Genomic DNA, 17,269 nt, shown 5'->3' with positions numbered 1-17,269 from the left:
TACATTTTTTTCACCACAGCTATCATTTCCAATTATCTTCATAATTAAAACAGTACTCAAAAAAAAAAAAAAAAAAAAAAAATCTTTCTAGAATGGTCAAAGAATTGAAACTGAAAGTATGGCTCACCTATGACTTTTACTTTCATAGCACATAAATTCAGCCTCGAGCAACCCCAAGAAAGTGTCAGCTCTTTCTCCCCTATAGTGAAAGATACCCTCACCTTCTGCCCCTCAGTTCTACCTTTTCAAAAATCAGATTATTCTTGCATTTTAAAAATGTTATTTTTAAGATAAAAACATATATTTCTGTTATGCTTGGGTGTAACAAATACTTCCAGTATTCTCTTTTTAGATTTCTCATATCACCTTCTTTCATACTGCATATCATTTTCCAACAGAGAATCTTTTCTACATAGGACTCTCACAATTCATGCCTAATTAGATAATGCTCTGAACTGAGCTTTCCAAAGAAAAAACATTAACTGAGATTGTATATATTAGTGACATCTTTAATGATTTTATTCAGAAATAATATTGTGGTTCGAATCAATTAATCAAGATACAATATTAGATCATAATTCTATTCATTTGTGAAAAGTGGTACAAAATCATACGAAGGGCAAACGTATAACAGATTCCTCAACAAAGCCTTCCCTGCCTTCAATGGCTTGCATTTGAGTGTAATTAATAGCTTGTTCAGGACAGGGAAGAAAAACACAGAACTGTATCCTATTTTTAGTTTGCTTTTGCTCTTAGAAACCTGGGCATTTAGTTACGTATGTGCTGTGTGTTGCTTCAGATCACAGACAGAAGCAGGAGCACTGCTCTTTGATGCATAACCCCCAACAAACAAGCATTGCCCACCCCTGCCAAAAGGTAGCGTGGGCTGATGGCCAGAGCCTAAGGGAGTGCATATGGGAAATAGGGCTTTGCAACACGCACTTTTGGTGTGTTCCAAGAGCCTGAGAGAAGACAGTCAAATTTCCCCTGGTTTCCTGAAGCAATAATGTAACTGTTCTGCAGCTGAAATCATGGCCAATGTGCAGCTGAACTTCTGATGCATCGCTGAGCCTAAGCTTACCTGAGAGATTTCTACAGCACATTGGAAACACTTCTGCTTAAGGTCTTATATAACCCATCTTGCTACGATGGAGTGGAACATCCCATCCCACTAATGCTGCCTGTAAGAAATAGGTCACACAACTTGGACACTGCCAATTGCCAAATAGAAATCAATTTAGAATGTCATGTACAAAAAAAAAAATCAATGCTCATTGACGTGGCGCAGCAAGCGGATGATACGCAGAGCACAAAGCAGGACTGATGGGCACTGATGCAAACAGGAGCGCGTGGTGCGGAGCACGGTGGATGCTCTGCTGGAAGCACAGGGTGTCTGAGTGCCGTGGGCAGAGGGAGCGAGCCCTGCTCTTGCCACCTCCTGAACATGGCGTGCTGGGCAGGGCTGCCTCAAGCGATGCTTCCTCTGCATTTTCTTCATAACAAGTTTTGAAAAAATATTTTTTAATGCGTCTATATGTATGAATCCAAACATATGCTTACTTGGTACTTTATATATTCTGACAATATGTAAAAACACACACCCAGTTCATTAGTGTATTAACATCTCAGTGGTTGGGGTTGCACCAGGCTGCGTTCCATTTACTTATGATAGAACTCAGAAAACTAGGAGTCTTTAAGACATTCTGATTCAAAGAGTTTCTTGTATGAAATTATTCTAGTTCCTGTTTAGTGACATGGGTAAGATACAGATCCCTCTTTTTTATGTTTAGTTTTACCCCATTTTTTTTATTAAGACTGGCTGCCCTACTAAATATCCATTACAGTTCCTATCTCCAATCCACAATTCTCATTGTTCACCTAAACAAGCAATAACAGATTAATGTTTCAAAACTTTGGGCTCTACAGTAATATTTTAGAAGAGTATTTCAGTGTTAATAAAGGCAGCATCAGATCTCCTACCATTCAACCACTGCCATTATTTAAAATAATTTTTCAATTATGGTTTTCAGTTAAATAGACTTAAATTATTATAGGTTAAGAATAGATATATTACTTAATCTTGTAAAAGTTTTAATTGTGATCCTTGCTTAGTAGGAAGCTGCAAAGGCTAAAGAATGTGTTGTACATAGCAGCAAGGCGGAAATGTCAGAAGCAAGAGAATACCCCCAAAAGCAGAGCCACAGGCAGCAAAGATTCATTCATCAGAAAACACATGGAATGGGTTGCAAGATAAAAATTTAGACGACAAACAAAAGTATTTTTAAAGTAGGAGTTTTAGAAAGAGTGAGGATGGAAGGAAGGATAAGGGCTTAAAGGCAGGAGGCTAAATAACAGATACCAGGAGCTGGAAAATCCCATCCCTGCTTTAAAAGGAAAAATAACAGCGTCATGGGAAAGCACAGTAGGATGAGAGCTGCACTGCTGACCTGCAGTGGGGCCAGCATTTAGGAGGTAAGATTCTTTTATTAAAAAAAAAGAAAAAAAGAAAAGAGAGATTGAGAAAAAAAAGAAAAAGAAAAGAAAGCAGTGAGGGTCCTCCTAATAGGCACTCTTGACTGAAGTTTTCTTTTTCCAGAAGAAATTTCCTGGGTCTTTTATGTCTTACTGGTATCAGGCAACAGCACTGTATTGTTCTTTAAATAAAATAACACTAGGGAATATTTAGGTTCCTTTTATGTGAAGGCAATTATTTAGTTGAAAAACATCTGAGTTTAATTCTAAAATGATTCAGAATCCATAAAATTTAGCAGGTTATGCATTGCACACCAATTTACAGGTATGCCTGCATCAAGCTCAGAAGTGTGTTTCTACTTTTAACATAGTTTTATTTATTATTTTCACGTATTTTGACATAGAAATTGCTTAATTTGTAGAAGAAGATGTCAAGTTACATGAAGTATATTTTGTAATTAAGAGCACTTGCAATAAGCATGTGCACAATAAAAGGTACTTCATACTGTTTTTTTCTTCTAGAACATCAAGTGCATTTTGATGCAATTGTTTTCTCTTTTATTCCTTAGTGCAAGTTGCCTTGTTGGAGGCAATTTATGTTATCAAAATTCCACAAGATAAGTGACTTGATGAAAAAGTAGAACTCATGATAAAGAGGTAAAATTCTGGAACTGTCCATTACGACTTACATTTAGATTTTTAGATATATTTTCTACATTCTTTCACCTGTCTTCTTGAACAAAGCAAGCACGTTTTTCTTTAGAATTAAGTTAATACAATCCATTTTATTTTCTATCAGGAATAATATAAAAGAAAAAAACAGTTTCTGATATAAAATATTTTGTTCAGAGGCTAAGAGAAATAATAATCTGTTAAATGAAAAAAAAAGAGGTTTATTCAAAATTTGGATGCTTGCAGGTTGCTAAGGAAGCTTTAAATCAACATAGATGCCTGTTCTTTGGATATGGTCAATTTTATCATCCTGATCTTGTCTTAAATCTCATTTTAAACAATCTTCCAGTCTAATAAACATTACCTTCTTGTTCCTGAGTACAATCTTTTTGAACGTTGGCATGGTTAAAACATTCAAGTGTACTTGGTTCAGTGCAGTGTGGCAAATGTCTGTGGAATGCAGGGGCATATGGTGTATAATTACAGAACCATATGGATGCCAGTAGTAATAGTCAACAGCATTTGAATACAGGACCTAATAAGCTGGAGGAAGAGCAATAATAGACCATCATACACAATCATAAAATCATAGAATCATATGGATACATATAGTTTCTTTATAGCTGAAAGAAGTCTGTCCTTTAATCTGGCAAAGCCAGTGTTTCTGTGCAAGCACGCAGTGAGAGAATGTAGTCTGCACTATTTTAATTTTGGCTTGGAAATTTCGAAACCCACATAACTAAGATGAGCGATGCAGAAAATTACTTACCAATGCACAAAGCAGATCAACTGCTTCCAGTATCAGTTCTTGGTGGCCAATGCGAGTAACTCCCAGTTCCTCAAGCTCTTGGTGAGTGATGTGTAGCAGCTGTTCACCATTGATCTTTTCTCTTTCAAAATTTTTTATGTATTGTTGGAGGCAATCATCAAGGCCTTTTAAAACAAAAAAGCCAACAATGCACATTCAGAAACAAACAATAATTCTACAATGGACAAGTACAGAAATTTCTGTAGAATACAATTACAAATCCTTCCTTAGATCTATAAAGGAAAATAAAAATAAACACAGCTTAACTTACGTAGTAGCACACTTCATAGCACTAAAAACCAAAATTTGTACTACTGACACTATTTTCAAAACCCTTAAGCATTTTAGCATGAATTTAAAGCCTTCATGTTACTTATTAGGGAGATAAGGGGAAGGATAAAGAAGCACACAGTGACATTGTGGAAAACTTTTTTCTTATGATGTTGTGGAGCCCTAAGGATATGTTTAGCTTGTGACTAGGAGTAGATACTTCTTGGGATGCTTCTTGTATGACTCTTCATATGGTGCAGTTATCTCTGTAATAAGGAAAAGTTCTTTAAGCTTAGTAATCCATTGTTAAAAGACCCAGTTTGTGTGGTTTTTTTTCAAGTCTAACTATCCAACTTTCTGAACCACATAACATGTATGTGTTATTTTTACAGCTGGCATCAGATACAGTTAGGTAATTTCTGCTCATGCACACAGTATTACTCCATTTCATGCTGAAACTTGATATAGTAAGAATAACAGACTTGGTAGTTGTCAATCTGCTCTCTGAGACCAGAAAAGGGACCAATAAACAACCTGAGTCCAAAAATCTTCCATTCCTCCAAATCTATTTCAGAGACACACAAGTTAGAACAATGTGACTTTCTACTATTGAAAGTCATACCAGATTATGTAGAATTCCCTCAAGGATTCTATTTAGAAGTGTACATATCCATTTTCATTTTCCATCTCCAAGGAATAAATAGGAGGCATTACTTTCAGAGCAGTCCTCGTACTATATTCACTGGAAACTTGCTATTCTCCTAGAAAATCTTTGGAGACTTACGAATCAGATGTAATTTGAATTTTTGGAGGCAAGTGGGTTTGGTAGGTGGGGTTTAATCTCTAGTATTTGTTCTCCAGTGAACTTGGTAAAATCAAAATCCAGAAGTCGTATGGATATCCAGGAACAAGTGCAGAGTTTTTACATAAAAAGTGCATTCATTCAGCATATTTTTTGTCAGCTGTTTCGTGCTAAGAAATACAAGTGCTCAAATAGTAACAGAATGCAAATGCAATCAATCTGTGTTAAGAAATCACAAAATATCAACAGAATGGGAAGTAACAGACAGATTAAGCTATTCTCCACAAGGAGGAAAATCGTGTACAATGACACCTGTGAAGAGCAGAGAGAAGACTGCTAAGACATCTCCCTTTCTATTGCTTAATATTGGAAACATTGGAATAACGTTGAAAATAATGGGGTTCCAGTTAATTGTATCTATTATTAAAAGTAAAGCTGCCCGAGATTTTCCTAGTACTGCTGAGATTATTACCAAAATGTAAACAAGTAATTAAGTCTGTATCTCAGGTTCCCATCTACAAAAATATCAGTTTTAGCTATGGGACCATCTTTGTGGAGACAGGGTATCTTGGGTAACAACCATAAAGAAACTCCCTGGAAAATCATGATGAAACTGGCTACACGTATTTAAGGACTGCTAGGTTCCACATGGGATCTTTGTCCAGTGGTCATGAGAAAGACCTACAACATTCAGCTCTCTTTTGAAAGGAAAAAGGAATGGATTTATCATAAGTCTATAACCAGCAGTCTGTTTTGTTTGTAACAAATGCCCAAGCCTTTCCTCTGCTCTGGAAGCGTGTACAAACAGGAGACCACTTCTCTGCATCTCTTCCTTGGTTTAAATGATTTAATGAATGGTTTTATGTAAGTAGGTTTCAGTATGGATTGGTTGAAAACTGGTCACTGCAAGTTGTGCATGCATTATTTAACACTGGAAATTCAAAGCCACTACACATTTCTAAATAATTCTCAGAAATATTGAGTAAACCCCATGGCAAGTGTTCACCAGAAGCAAACATATTTCTATGAAAAAACTTGTCAGAAAAAGTCACTGAAAGGACTATCAAAAATAAAACTATTTTGAGCAAAAGTGAAACAAAATAATTTCGGATGTCAGTATCATGGTTACAAATGAGCATTTGTTGTAGTCAGAAAGATCTAAAAGATACCAGAAGAATGTGACACCCTATGAAAAGTGTATAGCCAGATGAATTAAATGTGTCTTTATACCAGAGACAATATATGACAGAACAGCAAAATATGAAATTTGTGTTATGCATTCTGCTCTGTAACAGCTCCCCAGGGCATCTTTAGAAGGCGTTAACTTACTGGTGCAAACAGTATGCCAGTTGACAACAGAATACAGAAAGACATCATTAAAAATCCAGGCTGTCTCATAGCATGACAGCATCTAATAGAGACACACACACAAAGAAGTATCTGTCCATTGCTCTCTGTCTACCTAGGAACTAAGTATTGTATCCTATTACTCCTTTTCTTCTGATGTAAAAAGTAAACGTGAGGTCTTACAAAGCAAGAGTTTAGCTGACAGTAGTTTCAGTCCTTATTCTCACACTTGTAATTATCTTGAGCAGGAAAATATCAAAGATGCAATTAGAAAGAGTATAAAATGAGATCACTTTGACTCACCAAAGCAAAACAGAATATTTACTTTCTCCAACCACTTAGGCCTCATTAGTGCTCTTTCTGCAATTTTGTCAATATAATTTCTGTTTACAAATAAGACTTATATTAGTTGATGTTCATAGCTATGAAGCTGCTAGGGGGCATTAACCCTGTTCTGTACGTAGGCAAATAAAATTAAATCACTATTCCCAAGTTACATAGTATCAGTATCAGTGTTTGCAGGAAGCAGGGAAGCTTGCATATTCTTACATTTCTGGGGGTAGAGTTTATACATAACCAATATAGCGTTCATAATACAATAAAATAATTCAAGGAAAATAGTCTACGCATGCATGTTTTAATGTAAAGTTGAGATTTAACATCCATGAAATGTGCTACTTTGTCTCTTACTGTTTTTAGGTAAAAGACAACTTATTCCATTCACATGGACTAGGAAACTTTATCTCCAGATCCAAAGAATAGATGAAAACCAAGATTTTTGCTATCTGCACTGCAAAACACAATCTTGAAAATAAGGCAAGGAAGAGAACCTTAATCAAGGCAACATAAAGAGAGAGAAGAGGGAAAAAGTCAGGAGAAAGGGCTGGAGAAAGAGAAGTCAGTTAGCTTTACAGGTTTTTTTCCTGATCTGCACAATTATTAAGAAAGGAATTGATAAAACAAAGCAAAGCAGTGTGTAATAAAAAAATTCTGCATTGACCTAGCTGAAATCAGATTTAGGTATTAACTCCAAGCCAATGTTACAAAAGAAATACTACATGTTATGGGCAACAAGGCCCATGAGATTAAAATGAGTCCTTGCATTGATGTCACCAAATATCGAGTTTGTTTTACATGAAATCCATAAACACAGTTTGCGTGTTATGTAAAGATCTGTCCCCCTGGCACTAGGAATATTGAGGGAAAAATGCGTAAAAGAAAAGAACAAATTGTTGCCTTCTATATAAAAAGTCAAATTATGGAGACAGGGCAGCTCTCATAGGGGAGAAATGTGGTAAAAGTAACTCAGTCAAGTGTGATCCATCACAAAAGAAACATAATTCTTAAGGTAAAGGTGTGTGATTTTTATTTTTTCACAAATGTCTTCATACATTACATTTGTTCTCCTTTTCTTTTCTGTATATATTAGTGAATCTTTGCAACATAATCTATCCTAACAATCCTTAACCAAATGATGGCTTTCTTCAAACTACGTCATTATTCCCAGAGAAAAATACAAGGCAGCTGGCTGGCACAACAAAACCCTGTCTGTGAAATGGAGGGGTTACAGGGAAGACAGACAGCAAAGTTCCTTTCCAGTTCAGCTTGTCAGTACAGAACTGCTCTCTTGAGTTGAGTCTTCTGACAGCAGAGGGTACACAACACAATACTCTCTAGTATGAAAACACTAGGTTGCTCATTCTGGTTTTAGGTCTTTGAATGAAAGAGAAGGAAAACAGCTCAGTGACTGGTTTAGCACTGATGCAAGGAGGTTAGGTAGAGCAATTACAGTTAATTTTGCCAAGAAATTAGGAACAGTTTGAATAAGGATCTGAGAGAATATATAAAAGCATATAGCAGAAATCTGAAATCACATTTGCAGAGATGTTTCTATACAACAGCAGCTGTGAAGTACAGATGTTAATGGTTGTGGAATGAGGATATAAAGGACAAAACCTGGAAGTCAATGGTGTGATTTCAGTTTTTTCAAAAGGATTACAGCCTGGTTTGGCTTCAATGTGGAAAGAGCAAATTAATATTCCTATGAATGTATCTCAATAGGCTAAAATAAAAGCTAAACAGCAATCACATCTGACAGTCATGACAGAATAGTGACTTGTTGAAAAAAAAAAATAAAACAATCAGCAAATCCAAGCTATGTAAGCAGATTCCATGCAAAAATACTGACTGTTGTACTAGATATTAGGAGAAATCCATTAAAGCTTCTCCAGTGCAGGTAAATGCTGGTTTGGGAAGGCAAGCGCCTTCTGAAGCATGGCCAGCCTGCAGCAGCACATCTCAAAGCAGCAACAGAGCTGGGAGCCACCAGGGCCACGTCATAATTCAAAAGAAAACTGACTGTAGTGGAGCTGTCTCTGGGCGACAAGGGGAAGAGAAGGACAAACACTGCAAAGAAGGGAGCATGAAAGGCAGAAGACCAGAAACAGTGTCTGCTTTGAGAAAAAGCATAAAGAGAGACTGCTGAAGCAAGTTTAAAGCCATAGGGAGAAAAAAATCCACATCCTTTCATTCCAGCTGCTTATGCAAGTGACCTCGTGTGTTTCAAACAACCGGGACCTCACCAAAATGCCCCACCTGGCTCCATTAAAGATTTCTCTTGCAAGGCAAAATTACTTGCAAGTCCAGAATATTAACTATTCACTGTTAGCAAGAAAGGAACGACTCATTTCTGTGCTGAAAGCTACCTGTTAATTACCCCTACCCCAGTTAATTACACGGGAAGGAATCACCAACCTCTGCTCCCATCACAAGCTTTAGTTTTACACACGCAGATCTGCCAGTGCCTACGTGCTTCTAACAGCTGAGCAACAGTAGTTACAGGAAGAAAAAAGGATTTTGGAATCAATTGGTATTTTCTACATAAAGCAAGTTTTAGCAGCTAACTAGACAGTTCTGGAAGGCAATGACTGGTTGGTGAATGGAGAATGTGGGTGGGGAACACAAGCATTTTGCTAAATGAAATTATATTGAATACATGCATCAATTCATGGGTTATTTTGATTTAAAACTCCTGTGATTTATTACATTGGCTTTGGCAGAGTGGATCTTTTCCAATCCTTATATAACTTCTAACAATGAAGATCATCAGGTGGGTATTTTTTATCAGTGACATTAGAAGCTTTGTAAGAATTATTCAGTCCAAATAAAGGAAGGGCATAATCCTCAGGACCATGTTCACACTAAGCTCCTGCTCAAGCACCAGCTGCTCATTCTTAAGCCCTGTCAGGAAGAAGCCATTGCTTGGAGTGCCTGGGAGAAGGATCCTCATGTCCCCCCAGTTCAGAGAGATATGGAACACATTTGAAAACACCCTAAAAAAAACCACCAACCTTGGAATATTTTCAACCTACACTTAAAAGTCTATCTAAAAACTAGAGGATCTCATGCATTTCACATCTTTAAAAGCCTACTTGTAACATGCCTGACCTATAACATCATAAAATTGTAGACAGAAACTACGTTAAAAATTACAATACACAGCATGAATGCTCAAACAGGCATAAAAGCAAATTAAGAGTCTTCTTTGAAAAATATTCAGTTCTGGTATTATATGACCTTTAAGTGCTTGACTGTGCAAATATAATATGTTTAAATGTTGCTTCCTGGGTAACTTTCCCATGTCATTACAATAACATTCACAGAGATACAGATGGATGTTTCAAATGCAAATAGAGGCAGAGCTCCAGTACTTGAATTCCACAACCGAGAACCACAGTGGGATGAGCTCTCTGAGTGGCTGCTCCCCAGACACTGACTAACCCAAAACACCAACTTCACTGCAGCTTCGAGTGGCCCAACCTTGGCTGGATCCAACTCCTCTGCTTTCTCAGCTTCCTGCACCTCACTGGGCTCACTCTTCAGCCACATCCCCTGTGATCTCCTTGCAGGTTCCATAATCTCAGATTCTCCCATTCTCCTTATAATTTGCAGAAAATTGTAACTTTTTTTTAAAGCATGGCCAAAGCAACAGGCTTTCCCGTGATCGCACAATGTCTATAATTACAAGCTCTTTTTGGCAGCAGTTTTCCGAGAGAACTGTAATATCAAGACAAAAGCAGCACTGAAATATTAATATTTTAAGAGTTCAGAGCACCTGGAAAGAGAGTTTTATGAGCAGACGTGTCAGGCAATATTAATAACAAATGAGCAAACTGCTCCACTTTCAAAATTTGATTTAACGTTATGCCATCACCCTTAAATTGACATTTGGATATATGAAGTAAGTGACTTAATATAGTTCTGCCTTCATTACCTGTAAGTGAATAATAGTGAGTGAAGACATTCCCCACAAAGTGACAGGCACTGCTGAGCTGTGGCACCATCGCAGGAGGAACAAGCTGCGCTTTCAGAAAGCTTGCTGGAACCACACCTGACCTTGAGGATGTTTCTGGAGGATAAGTGTCACTCTCAGAGAGCACATCACATTTTCAAACCAAGACCACACTCCTGCACAGCAGTCTTAAACTTGAGAAATGTCACTTACACTGTTACTGACGAACTTGCAATAAAAGTGATAAAATACCCAAGCAGTTTTGTTAGCTCTCTGTGCTAATAAAAGTTTGTTTTTCCCCAGTCCTATTAATTTTCTCCTTGATACAAATACTACAGCAGCCTCCGGTCATTTGGAAGCAGCGTGGCTGAGAAGGATCTGGAAGTGCCAGCAGGTCCAACAGCCAGCATGTCCACACCTCTCATTCGTTGGATTCCATATTGTGGTGTGACTAAGCTCAGATACTTGGACACTGGATCTTTTCATTACATTTATTTTAAAGAGAAACTCTTTGGCCAAATGCTAGGCAAGTCGCTCTATCTATTTCCTGTGCTGAACTCACGTCCCACACTGCTTTGCTTTTTAGAGACAAAGTTTGATGAGAATCCCTCCTGGCAGACACAGCAGTGCCAGCTGTGAGCTGGGCCACTTGTCCTGCTCCTCGCGCCTCTGTGCAGAGCCGCACCGCAATCTGGGCCACAAACTGCTCCTGTAGCTCTGCTCCTTGCTTACCAGCTATGGAACTGACACAGAGGAGGTGGTGAACATCATCTGGTGACAGAGCAGCTGCTTCAGTTGGCACCACTGCCAAGCGTGCTTTTCAAAAGCTGTGCCATAAGAGAACTGCACTAGGGAATTCTTTCCTTCATTTACATTTCTATTTGATGAGATGGCAAACTTAAGATCACCATTCCTGCCATTGTTCCAGACATATTTACAGCTATCTTGGAACTATTAAAAACTCTTTATTTCATATAGTTGTTTATTTACATAGTTCTTAAACTCAAAAGGCTATACGTAGATAAGGTGGACATTTAAAGTTTGGTGCAATGGCTCCTACTCTAAATGCATCTCTGATTAATTTGCAATAGCATTCTACATTAAATTCAGCTCACATTCATAATCAGAAATATCCAGGCACAATGTCACAGATGCTTCAGAACAAAGGTTTCCCAGCCAAAGTGCACATAAAGGAACAGAAAATTTCTGAGGCATATGTACTCCTGCAAAACACTATCAAGAAAACAAAGCAAACTTATAACAGGATAGCCAAAAGCCCCAAATCCCATTTTGTCAGCAAATGCTAACACTCGCAAAGAGGCGATAAAAGAGCTGACAGAAGACTAAAAATTGCTACAGATATTTCAGTGCCAAAATATATTAATTCTTGTTTTGACTTCACTGACATGTTTTAGTAAAAATCCTAGATATCAAAAGAAAGGCAAATCCAATGCATGCATTTACAGCAAAAAGCACAAAGAAATAAGGTTTCTGCTCAATACAATTTCTTCACAAGTCTAGGGCCCAACACACAATAGTTTAAACAGCTGCAGGACACAAATCCTAGAAGCAGAACTTGGGCTTGGCAATTCCTTACTAAGTTCTTCATGTAGTTGCCAAAAGTCTTGGGGAAGCTCCCTGCGATTGTTGCAGGAGTCAAAGAAAAAAAACAGTATTCATGCTTTTCTCAGAGCTGATCAGCAGCTTTGTTGATAGCATCTGTTGGTCAGCACTTAGCAAAGCAAAGCCGGGGATGCGGTGGGCCTGGGTTCACACACACCTCCTGCTCCTGTTGTTGTGGGGAACTCGGACAATACGACTCCCAGCGCCTCAGCTCTCCATCATGTCCTATTAGCAGCACAAATCTGGAGGATCTTAAATTAAGCTCTTAAGCAGTTTGGAGGAATTAGTTCTAGCTATCACTGATTAGCTCAGCTAGAAGTCAAGTGATTGTCAGGAGCTGTCAATTAATTGTCAGGAAATTCCCAAACTAGACAATGTTATTCTTTTGTTACAGCCAGTGTGAAACTAGCAAAAAACTAATAAAATGGAAAGAAGTAAAACAAGAAAAAAAGTCTAAAATCCCACTGAAGGAAAGTGTTTTTCTTTCCTTATATTTACTCATTTTTATTCTACTTATTTATATGGCAATGTCAGAAAAAAAAAATCATTATGATTGATTTTGAACAGGATGAGGGCTAGAAATTTCTATTTGCTACCATTTTTCAAGCAGGAGAAGATTAAGGCAGATTAAGTCTCTGGCTTCAACTACACGACAAAAAGCACTGCTGCATTTTAAATCACTACTATTTTGTGTTCGGATTCTGAATTGTAAATGCTTTGCTATTTGATCTGGCCATAGCTTGTTCCAGATTAAATCCTATGTACCAACAAGAAACTGGCAAGAAATATATCATTTCTAAAAATAAATATATGGCCAAAAGTCTGTGAACAAAATGGTTACAAATCAACTTACAAGAAAATTCTCATCTGCCCAGTGAAATAAAAGTTTCTGGTAATTTAGTATTAAAAAAATGTAAAGCCAAGTGATTACAAATACAAAACACTTCAAACACACACACAGATGCTTGAGCTACTACTTTTTCAGATGCTTGGGACACTTACATGGCAGCAAGCAGAAATGGGACATAGGACAGGACTAGAAACTGAAATTTAAATCCAACTAGGAAGGATCAGACTGGAAGTACTGCAACATTTCCATCTAGAGCTAAAAGCTGCTGCAGCTCGAGATCCTGCTAGTGCTAACAAAAAAAAAAGAAAACAGAAAACTGAACACTGATTTGAGACCATTTCCAGTTATTTTCCCATTCTTTGTGAGAAAACAGTTGTAACTGTTTACTTAAACTATCAGGCATGGGGTAACAGATATGTGATGGTAAAAGGTAGGTAGTGGCAATGTCAGTAGCAAGCTTGTCCGCAGAACCTCTAAGCAACTGCTGGTGAAAGGGCAAATGTTTAACTTAATAAGAATACTAAGCTAACAAGGTGAAGCAAGTTGCACTAACTGAGCAGGATTCATTAATTCTTTTGTCAGCAGAAGTAGTCTGATACACAGTAACATTTCTGGGGACATTCCTCATGGTTTCTTAGGGAGCAGGCTGCCTCACTACACTTCCAGGCATTTCCCAGTGAAATCCTTGAAAAAGCCTTCTAGGGTTCACAGCGTTATTTTTCACCTATGCCAGAGGAGTAAACACAGTGAGACAGGAGAGGATTAAAGGTGCTCGAAGGAGGCTGGGCAGCTCCTGAAGTCCCAGTCAGGAAGCAGCCCGCTCCTGTAGCAGGCTGATGCAGGCAGGATGCTCACAGCTGGGTGTGCTGCTGCCTCTCGGAAGGGTCTCTGAGCACAGCCCTGAGCCACGCAGATGGGAGGCTGTGGCAGGACCAAATCGCGTGAAGATTAATGCGGGAACAATAAGAGAGAGTGTAGAAATAAATGGAAGAATTATGGGTTTCTGCATTAAATAACTGTGACAAGAAAAGAGCAGGGAAGCCAGCCAGAGATGATACTGAAAGGCCAGAGGTGAACAAAATGCGACTTTCATATTTATGAAATGTTTTTGTAAGTTATGTAAATAGCTTTTTCTAAACTATCATTTTTTCTGACCTTCTAGGTATGCTAACTTCATTTCACAGGCCATACCTAATTGCTGTGCCACTGTCACTGCAATCACTTCTTCCTGTGCTGTCACTCAGTAACTCACAGGCACACCTGGCTGCCGCAGCTCCGTGCTACATTCAGTCTTTGTTTCTCTCTCTTCTTTTGCAAAATTATTACTTCATGTCTGCTTTCCTACTGAGCCACTTTGCTATTCGCTGCCTCCCAGCATCTCTCATTTTTCAAATATCTGATGTGTCAACTGTACTTCTAAAGATTATCTATTTCTTTTCAGATATAAAAAGGTGCACTGAAGGTGCACTTCCATAATGGACATAAGCCAATTTCAAACCATGCTGCTGCTGAAAGAGGGAACAACTTTTCCTCCCATCTCCTCTCCTGTACTGGAACTGGTAATTTTATGGCTGTACAGTGAACCAGATCTGCCAGCTTCAGCAAGTGAGAGGTGAAGTGCACAGAAGGTGAAGGGAAACTCAGCTGCTCAACCTTTTCTTTTTACTTTCTTTTGTCAACATGTTAAAGAACTTTGGTTCTTTAGCAGCTAAAGCAGCTAAAGCATTTTTCTGCTCTTTGCCTCTCGCACTCACTACCTCCAAATGTCTTTGTGGAGGCATGTTGGGCTGGAATGGGGAGCTGAGTCAGCCGAACAATAGCTCAGGAAAAATACAAGAAAAGGGTTTTGTTCAGCAGCTGAATATGCTCCAATGCAGTTTACGGTACAGACACCAACCAGAGCAGCATTAGCAGCAGGCAGGGCAAGGAAGAATTACAGGGCACAAACTGCGTGCAGGTAGAAAAGAGTGGCTGCAACACCAAGCACAAAGCAGGACACAGAGAGGATGAGGACTGGCTGCTCCCTGCTCCTTTGCAAGCACAGATGCTTCTGAAGTACAAAATTCCTACCAGTTATGTCAGATTTTTTAAAAAATGTGTTGGTAGTACAGAGGGTAACAAATCAGTCCCTTCGCAAAAGACAGAGATGGCCTGAGTCCCAGCTAGCCCTGATGGGACAGTGCTCCTCTGAGTACAAATGTGGTCAGGGAAAGAGGAAGAAACTGATGGCTGGGTTAATAATAACAAAACTGCAGGAGGGAAGTTGATTTTGGTATGTTGCCCTAAGGAATCATCAATTAAATCCTTGACAATTACAGAAAATCTTACGATGCATTGTATGTTTAATTTCATAACTGAAAAAGCAGTTATATTACATAACTTGACAAATTAAGCACAATTTGTTTGTAATATAAATCTAATTAACCGGACAGCGTTTCTGACAGACCTTTGCAGTCTGTGGAAATCGCAGTACTAAATTTTTATATGAGGCCCCCTAAATCACTGGGCATACACAGCTATTTGAAAAATGCATTTTTTTATGCAATAGACCTTGGAGGGCCTATTCTTGTTACCAGTCATTATTTAATATAAGAAGCACTTTGGTGATTATTTGTGCGGGTCTGGCCTCAATCCAAGTAGGAACTTAAGTGCCTGCCTCACTTCCATATATATTGCTAATCCTCCCATTGATTTGCACAGGAATATTCACATGATTCTAATTAAACTTAAGTGCATTGCTGGAGCAGAGCCTGAGAGCACTGAATGCTGCATGATTGAGCCCACAACGGCCAAAGGTTTGTGGATCATCTCATTCAATTTCATGGATCGAAATTCATGTCTCTGTGCAAGGGCATCACACAGAAGAATTATACCTCACTTAAGTCCTCCTCCATTTTGAAAAATCCTCTGCAGGAATTAACTTTTCCCATGATACTTGCTGGTATATGCATGTGCTAATTTCCTCAATAAAGACAGTCTTTGGTAGCACAATTACATTTCCCAGTGCTTACAATTGCAGCACTTTCAGTGCCTTCTCCACTCCAGAATAATCAGTGACATGACCTGAACAAAGCCTGCTTGTAGAGAGATTGCATTCCTTGAAGCACGGAGTGCTTGGTGTCTTTAGGAAAAGAAATAAGCACTAAACAAATTTTTTCATTTGTTCTCATCACCTATAGTCTACCTTTGTTATAACCTTTATGATCTCATGAGAATTTATTATACAGCCTTGTACAATTACGTGGAAGTGCTGGTTTAATCAAGAAAATGCTATATAATCTTTGGGAGATCTGAAGTTACTGCTTCTCAGTCGACTAAGAAATTCAGTAGACAGCAAAAATGAGAATACTGCTCATGTTCAGCAGAGAGGAGGTACTGATCTCAAGGAGATGAGAAAAAAATTCCTCCAGGCAACATGTGGAGACTGAGTCAGTCCAGAGGAACTCCTGCCAGTGAGGAGCCAAAAGGAGCAGAAATGGCTTGTTTGGCACTTTTCAAAGCTCTACCAAAGGACATGAGAGTGAGATACAGAACTTTAAGAAATTTGCATTTTCTCCAGACAGTTCTCTTCCCAAGGTCAAGATGGTACACATACAGCTGCACTGAAACCAAAGAGACACCACTCTATACATGGAAAAATACAAAGGTCAGAGTGAAGCTTTCTTCTCAAGGACTGAATGAAAAATGCTTGGAGGGCAGAGTACTTACTGATCTTACTTAAATGGATGTTCTCTTCTATTTTATGATTAAGCACAATTACACTTTCCAAAAGGTGGTGATCAGCTGTACCCAGCTCTCCTTCTAGATATAGGACCAGTGGTATTGCCACCAAAAATACTCACACACAGCATCTTTAACACTAGCTTTATGGCAGCAGTAAATTTCATCTCCTCAAAGTTACATGAGATGCAAAGTAAATGAGATACAGACTAGGTGAAGACTGAACATACCCCAGCTAGCAAAAGCAAAAAAAAACAGGTCCATTTCTGGTTGCCTGTGACAGAGGCATCCAAAATTATCTGAAGTGTGACCTCTCATGCTACTTGCTCAGATAAAGGCAGGATATATCTTCAGCATGCAAGCATCCCACAACACTGCTACACATTCAGTGGCTTCTTTCAGTCCAGTATGCCC

General features: G+C 38.5%; 1 protein-coding gene across 2 annotated transcripts in view; it reads right to left on the bottom strand.

Moving 5' to 3' along the window:
- Positions 1–17,269, bottom strand: part of LOC128076173 (connector enhancer of kinase suppressor of ras 2-like) — a 172,763-nt gene that overhangs the window by 106,200 nt on the left and 49,294 nt on the right. For both annotated transcript variants that reach the window (XM_052673561.1, XM_052673562.1), the window contains exon 2: positions 3,914–4,077. In XM_052673561.1, coding sequence (XP_052529521.1) covers positions 3,914–4,077 — 164 coding nt within the window. The remainder of the gene's footprint in view (positions 1–3,913; positions 4,078–17,269) is intronic.

The sequence above is a fragment of the Tympanuchus pallidicinctus genome, unplaced genomic scaffold (assembly GCF_026119805.1).
Source record: "Tympanuchus pallidicinctus isolate F22 unplaced genomic scaffold, pur_lepc_1.0 scaffold13, whole genome shotgun sequence".
NCBI lineage: Eukaryota > Metazoa > Chordata > Aves > Galliformes > Phasianidae > Tympanuchus > Tympanuchus pallidicinctus.
Note: the sequence above shows the minus strand (reverse complement) of the source record. Positions and strands in the feature narration are given on the sequence as shown.